Source organism: Cannabis sativa, chromosome 2, assembly GCF_029168945.1.
Source record: "Cannabis sativa cultivar Pink pepper isolate KNU-18-1 chromosome 2, ASM2916894v1, whole genome shotgun sequence".
NCBI lineage: Eukaryota > Viridiplantae > Streptophyta > Magnoliopsida > Rosales > Cannabaceae > Cannabis > Cannabis sativa.
The window spans coordinates 15,861,791-15,868,855 of record NC_083602.1 but is presented as its reverse complement, the minus strand read 5'-3'; the positions used below and the strand labels follow the sequence as shown (position 1 = coordinate 15,868,855).

The 7,065-nt window shown below is 33.6% G+C and overlaps 2 protein-coding genes across 3 annotated transcripts; one reads left to right on the top strand and one right to left on the bottom strand.

Moving 5' to 3' along the window:
• On the top strand, positions 1–1,240 carry LOC133034793 (pentatricopeptide repeat-containing protein At1g62350-like). 2 transcript variants are annotated; one of them, XM_061110186.1, is made up of 3 exons: positions 1–478; positions 563–949; positions 1,045–1,240. In XM_061110186.1, the coding sequence occupies exons 1-3, from the start codon at positions 137–139 to the stop codon at positions 1,069–1,071; spliced, it is 756 nt and encodes a 251-aa protein (XP_060966169.1). In that variant the 5' UTR covers positions 1–136; the 3' UTR covers positions 1,072–1,240. The 2 variants fall into 2 exon arrangements, with proteins under 2 accessions (XP_060966169.1, XP_060966168.1); XM_061110185.1 differs by having other exon boundaries at positions 563–1,240.
• Positions 1,169–5,729, bottom strand: LOC133034792 (uncharacterized). Its single transcript, XM_061110184.1, has 10 exons — positions 5,367–5,729; positions 4,429–4,579; positions 4,129–4,312; positions 3,721–3,791; positions 3,018–3,155; positions 2,842–2,933; positions 2,480–2,751; positions 2,175–2,260; positions 1,794–1,895; positions 1,169–1,604 (listed from the first exon to the last, which is right to left on the bottom strand). The coding sequence occupies exons 1-10, from the start codon at positions 5,474–5,476 to the stop codon at positions 1,443–1,445; spliced, it is 1,368 nt and encodes a 455-aa protein (XP_060966167.1). The 5' UTR covers positions 5,477–5,729; the 3' UTR covers positions 1,169–1,442.
• Between the last annotated feature and the right edge of the window lie 1,336 nt (positions 5,730–7,065).

The window sequence follows — 7,065 nt, the reverse complement described above, 5'->3', positions numbered from 1 at the left end:
AATAGAAAGTTTTAAAAATGAATAAAATTTAGATTTTTTTTTTTTGAAATAAAATTTAGAAAGTTCAAGAAAGCGTCGTTCCATTCGAGTTCCCCTTTCTTTCTCTCGCTTGAGGTTCGGTTCGTCTGAGATCTCCATGGATTCTGTTTTAATGGGTTCCCTCAAATCTCATTTTCCTGGGGTGAGTCTCCGGCATAACCTCCCAAATCCCTATGGTCTCTCTTCCACAGTGACCCGTTGTTGCCGGTCCCCAAGAGTCTCGTGTGGGCTTCGCGATGGACCAAGAAAGCCCTTGTGGAGGTCAAGGGTACTCTCCACTGAAGCCATCCAGGCAGTACAGTCACTCAAGTTAGCAAAATCAACACCACCAAAGCTAAAGGAGGTTTTCGGTGCCAGACTTGCTCGCCTCTTGAAGATAGACTTGTTAGACACTTTGGCCGAGTTACAGAGACAAAATGAATTGGACTTAGCCCTCAAGGTATTATATATTTTACTTTATTTGATTTCATTAATTTTATATTTCCAAATCTGTATTCATCTGAAGTGAAATCAGGTGTAATAGGTATTCAAATTTGTAAGAAAGGAAGTATGGTATAAACCAGATGTGTCACTATACTGTGACATGATTCGATTATTGGGAAAGAACAAACTGATTGAAATGGCTGAAGAACTCTTCTTGGAACTAAAGGAAGAAGGGTTGGAACCTAACACAAGGGTATTTACTGAGATGATTGGAGCTTACTTACAACTTGGTATGATTGACAAGGCAATGGAGGCCTATAGTTTGATGAAAGCATCAGGTTGTACTCCAGATAAATTAACCTTCACAATATTGATTAGAAACCTTGAGAAAGTGGGAGAAGAAGAGCTTGTAAGAGGTGTGAAGAATGATTGTTTTGAGTTTATGGACTGCTCTGACAAATTTCTTGAAGAATTAGAACGCAAACGGGTAAGGAACCATGTTATAATTCATGGTCAATTGTTTTGTCCAATGATTCTTATGGGTTTACTTTTTATATTTTCTAACTTTGGTTTCCTCTACAGCCAAAGAGAATGGTCGGTCTAGTTTGACAACAGAGGTTTGGATTGGAATTGGTGCAAGATTTTAATTCGTTTAGATATAATAAATATCAAATTAATATGTAAGATTTAGATTCTGAATTCAAAGTTCAAACAATGAGAATGAAATTTATGGCAAAAATTGTTATACAATTGAATTGAAGTAGATGTTCTTTTCTTACTCCACCCATCAAAATCAAAGGAAAGTCTACAAAGAAGCAGTTGGAAGTACAACATTACAAGTACACGATCCACAATGAGAGGACATATACAATATCACCATCACCAACAATTTTGAGATTAAAATATAACAAGTAAAAGGGAAGTTAGAACCCAAGCAGAACAGACCAGATCACACCCTGGTGGATGTCACAGTTTCTCCATTAGCTTGCTAAATGGCTTGGAGAGCTATTGAACATACTGTGCCACATGTAAGCTCTTGAAAGTACCATCTCAAGTTCTTGGTGAGTCCAGTTTTGAGTTGGAAGATGTTGAAGAAACATCACTAACTCTTGGAAATCAAGTTTCTGAAGCTCATCTGACCACTGAATATAACAAACAAGGTAATAGTGGCAGTGAGTTCACTGAATCCATATACGAATGATGAAAGGAAATCCAAAGAATACAGTAGCCTTTATTCCGATATCGAAATTGAAAATAAAACATCTAAATGAGATAAATCTGTGTAAAATTAATATATATATATACATAAATATATATATATATAATCTCACCGTTAAAAGAAAACTGGCAAATATATACACAAGGAAATCTGGTAGAGCGTCTCCTTCTGCAAGATAGGTGTCCCACAGGCGAGTAACAAGATGGAATGGGATCTGTAAGAAACCAAACTAATTAGCTTTAGTGAATTAATGAACTCATAAGGTCATTCCTAAGACATCTTAGGATTATAGGTTCTATTACTTTGTACTTGTTTACTTGTTAATTTTTTCAAAACAGAACAAAAGGCCCGAATTTCCTTTAGCAACATATGAAAAGAATTGAGAAGTTTTTCACTAATCAAATGTGAAAAATAATTTAAAATTAGACTGATAATTAAGAAAGCTTTAGCTAATGCAGTATAATGTTCAATACAAGTGTCTGTAACAGCTAACCTCTCGTATTAAAAGACAGTTGAACCAGCGGAAGGCAAATTGTAGAAATTCCAGCCCTTGTTCCTCCACATGTTTAGAAACAGGTTCTAGTGCAGTTAACAGGAAAACATAAGTCCTTGTCCAAACAGCAGAATCAATAAACATAATAGTTAAAAACTATAATGTCAAAGCATTGAGGAAGAGGAAGATAGTATAAATTTGTTCAATTCTTGTGTCAAGCCTAACCATATGCACATGTAAATTACTTTAAGAAGAAAACACATATAAAAAAACAAAAAGATGTTGGAGCAGAGAAAAGGGGATACCATCTATCCGCCGAACCAATTCCTTCAGCTTAAACACAAGCCTCTGGATTCCCGGTTGAGCAAATGTGTAATGGTCTTGCATACCATCAAGTAACTTTGACAGGCACCAATAACAATCAGCCTCTATATCAGATAGTTTATCTGGAGATAGATCAGAGATTAACCAACTTTCTACACTCCCTTCCAAGTATTCTGATAAGAAAACAACTAGAAATGGTGTAACAAGATCATTTATTCCCTGAACATATCCACTTGCAGGATGCCGGATAGCCCTGAAAAGTAATTAAGACAAAATGAGAATACCCAATTTAAATGCAACTTCAGTTCAATTTCAGAACTGTTTATTAATTTTCAGTAGCTACCATGTATAAAGGACACGCTCCAAGGATTTTTGAATTTTCTCTTGTTGAAAAAAAGAGACATCCGGTACAGTTCTTGGACAATCAACTGCAATCTAAGGACAGTAAAATAGGCTGTCAAGAACTGGAGACAGACATTAATCACGTCAACATAGACAATTAAGTAGCATTAAAGATACCTGGCGAAGCATGTTGATTTCATCATCTGAACGCTCAGTATCTGGGATGTCATAATACTGCGAAACACAGTCCAGATACTCAAGGCGCTTCCTTCTCAGAACTCCATCCCTTCTATCTGAATTAGGTGGTGCATATCCCTGTTGTCAGTTCATTCTTAAATTTCAAAAAGGCAACTCAGGTTATTAAAAGGCCAACAAACGTAAGCCCTCACCGATGTGAAATGGTATGAGCATCTGCAGACTGAACTTTTATAAATAATTCGTGAGGGTAAAGACGACTAAATCACAGTATGGAGAAAAAAACGGAAAATGAAATAGTTAACAATACAAGCCCACATGGTATCATTATGGGTAATGTTTATCCATGATACCCAGGCATATGGTATCATTCTTCGTTTCTGGTAAACTTTATTGTCAGAGTTGATCAAGTCATCTTCTAATCCAGACAGTGAGTCAGCAAAGCTCAGTCATATCCTAAAAGCAATTAAACTAGCCTCATGCCATATGTCAAAAATTGTTTTCATCTAACTTAGTTTCATCTCAATATCATACATAAAATAACCTTGTGAAAATTATTCCAAGAACCTACTAATTTCTGTCAATGTTTCAGCATGATGATAAAAAAAAGTATTTTCAAAATGAAGCATTTGTTAAATGGACAATTATTTAGCTTGAAACATAAGAATTTCGCATTCAAGCTTACCAAAAGAAGTCTCCACACATTTGGACGCATGTAGGGCGGTACACCACTCCAAGCTAATTCACGCAACTTCTCTACAAAATGAAATATTACAGTTACAACCAATCATTCAGGTAGTAAAGATCCTAGCTAAATTTCACACACTAACATCAAAAGTTATTGAGAGGAAGAAGTAAGGAAGATAGAAAAGTGAAATTCCAAATATTTATATTAAAAAATGCTAGAACTTTTTGCTGTAGTATTTCCTCCAATGACTTAGTGTCAGAGAAATCACATACCTTAACATAGGCACCTCTGCACAAACCTTAACTTTATACAGCCATACTACTTTTAATTGAATAGAATAAAAATAAAATAATGAAAGAAAAAAATAAGGACATTTATTATTTATTAGACATAGAGAAATCATACCTAGTATAATTGTTGTCCCCGACAGCACCTTTGAGAACTTTGTGAGCCTTGCTGAATCAGTTGCTCTAGCACCCATGGTGGATTTTTGAATTTCTTTGACAGCAATCTCAGGCTGTGAGGTTGATGATTTTAACTTGCTTGCATTTGCATTACTATTTGGCTTGCTTGGGGTCTGGTTTTCTTCCTATAAATAAAGTTGAAATCATGAAACTATTCACAACTTTGTTATATAAGAACTTGTGAGATAGATGAGCAAGCAACATATGAATACATAAACACATATTTACATAACACCCTTACTGCCTTCTCCATACGGTCACTTGTCCCAGCATCGTTGGATGAGAAGCTCCTCTGATAACTCGGCGAGTTTTCTTGTGAGCTTAAATCATCTATGGGATCTGACCGTCTAGTTAACAATATTTTACCAGGGATTGTACGACCTTTGAGCAACCTAGTTGGCACAATATGCAAATACACAAGACATATCAGATTACCACTGAAACATATGCAGTAAAAAAGCACATATTAAAATCAAAATGCAGTAATCAAGCGAACTATCCAATCAAGCTCATTTGAATAAAAGTTTTATCCATAAGTGAAAAGCATACCAGCTATCCTATCAAGCTTTCATTGGAGAAATAATGGAACAAAGGCAGTCCAGTGATGTAAAAGTAACGATGTTGTGGATCTATAAGTTGATAAAAAATGCAGTAAAAACCACAATTTAAAGTGCATTTTATCTATAAAAATGAAGAATATAAGCTTCCCTTCAAGGATTCAAATACAGGATATAAAGATGGTATGCATCCAGAATCAATAATTGATTAGTTTAGAAATTATTGATTTCTTTTAAGTTTTCCCATTTCACCTGCATCTGAAAATATAAAAGAGCACCACTGACTTCAAACTAAAGGAAAAGATCGTTCTGATGACACAGCTTTATAATTAACTCTTCAATCAAATCAACCAAGAAAATAAAACCCACATCAAATTTCTCAACCAAATCTCAAATTTACACAGATCAAAAGCTACGCATTGCGGATTAAAGACCCAATTTCCGAAACGACCTTCTAACATTCAACAGATTGAAGAGACTTGGTTCTCTAAGAAATTTATAGCTATGATCGTGGAACTGTAATAATATTCCATAAATGAGAATGTTTGATCAAAAGGGTACTCAAATCTGAGAATCTATTGTCAGAAATGACTGAAGAATTACACCCAGTTGGGAATCTTACCCTTGAACATTTCGGAGGGTTTGGTTGAATCTGGAGTCCATGGTTGAGATAGGACTCTCTTTCTTAGGCTGATCTTCTTCTCTGTAGCTGTGGTTGCTGCTGTTCTTCATGATTGCCCACCATAGACCATTATTCTATCTCTGCTTTACTTACTTTTCTCTCGTCTCCCTCTTACTTTCTCAAAACCATGGGCAGAGTGTGGAGCACTGAGAAAGAGAAGAAATTTTGGGACATAAGCCATTCCAACGACCTGTCGTTTCTTAATATCCTAATAAAAGTATGTATTGTAACACCAATAAGAAAGATAGGATAAAACCGCAACCTTAGAGTATACTTTGAATTCTTGAGAATTTTTTTCTTCACACATATTTACATAAAAAATATAAGACAATATTCACAAAAAAAAAAAATATAACAAAAAGAAAGTTACTAACTTCTTGATTGTAGATTTCACTAGCTTTTGAAAAATAATCTCCAGTAACGGCACCAAAATTTGTTTAACGCCTAAAATGTGACTTCCACTAGCGATAGTTGTAGTATAAATCGGGCGATCGATTCCACAAGGAGGTGATTATGAACAAAAGTATTAGTAGAAAAATAAACACAAAAGGTTAATAAAGAGTAACAATAGTAACCAATGAGTTTGATGATTTTTTGTGTTTTGATAATAAATATTAAAAGAAAGCAAATAAAAGTGTAATCAATGGTAAAAGAAAGAAAAGCTTCAAGAATCATCCACATACTTCTTTAGCTATTTTGTACATTTGATTCACTAAGTTGACACAAATGATATAACATTAAAGTTCATTATATATTGAGTATACAAGTTCTTGATAATAAAAGAAATAATTTAATCTTATGTAGAACCTAAAAATGACATTATACATCAAACAATAATGCAATAAAAGATTAAACATAAAATTAAACATCAATATTATTTTTACTAAATAGTAATACATCAAAAAGAGCATGACTAATCCTATATATTTTTAGTAAAAATAATGACAAAAAGATACAGATGGAGATGGCGGTGATAGTGAAGGAAATGAATATTACTTTTATTAATTTTTAGACTCAAAGGGATAGCATGACTAAACATATATATCATTTAACAAAAAGTAAATAAAAATGAACATAAAAGATAGAAATGATCAATACTACTATTACTATAATCACTAAATAAAAATATATAGAAAGAGCATGACTAAGTCTATAAATATATTTGGTGTTAGAGATTTTATTACAATGGAAGAAAATCAAGATATTACAACTCTATTGTAAAATAATACAAGGACTAAAATAAGAGATTGATTAAAAATATGTTACAATACATATATATAGTATATACACTATATATATTACATATATATATAAAAGTTAGAAGAGAAGATTACAACACATGTAATATAATATATGTATATATATAACAAGAGAATAATATATATATATAAACACTCACTCACAACCTTGAGTGTAGATTAGTGGGGATCACCATGACTTGAACAAGGTATTACACCTTTATCCAAAAGCTTATTTCCCCCTATCTCTAAGCACTAAGGGAACTCTCTAGGAAATAGCTTTGGGAATTATCAAGCCTTTTAGGGTTTTCTAGCAAAGTGCTTTCTTGATAGAAAACTTCTTCCCCAAAATGAGCATCTTAGACCTCTTTATATAGTGTTTAGGATATCATCACCATTTG

Bases quoted from the DNA above. Each gene is read 5' to 3' on its own strand.
- LOC133034793 (XM_061110185.1), top strand. From the start codon at position 137: ATGGATTCTGTTTTAATGGGTTCCCTCAAATCTCATTTTCCTGGGGTG. The intron at 479-562 runs GTATTATATATT...CAGGTGTAATAG, and splicing joins AATTGGACTTAGCCCTCAAG to GTATTCAAATTTGTAAGAAA.
- LOC133034792 (XM_061110184.1), bottom strand. From the start codon at position 5,476: ATGAAGAACAGCAGCAACCACAGCTACAGAGAAGAAGATCAGCCTAAG. The intron at 3,792-4,128 runs GTATGATTTCTC...TTCATTTTGTAG, and splicing joins GGGGACAACAATTATACTAG to AGAAGTTGCGTGAATTAGCT. The intron at 2,934-3,017 runs GTATCTTTAATG...TACTGTCCTTAG, and splicing joins AAATCAACATGCTTCGCCAG to ATTGCAGTTGATTGTCCAAG.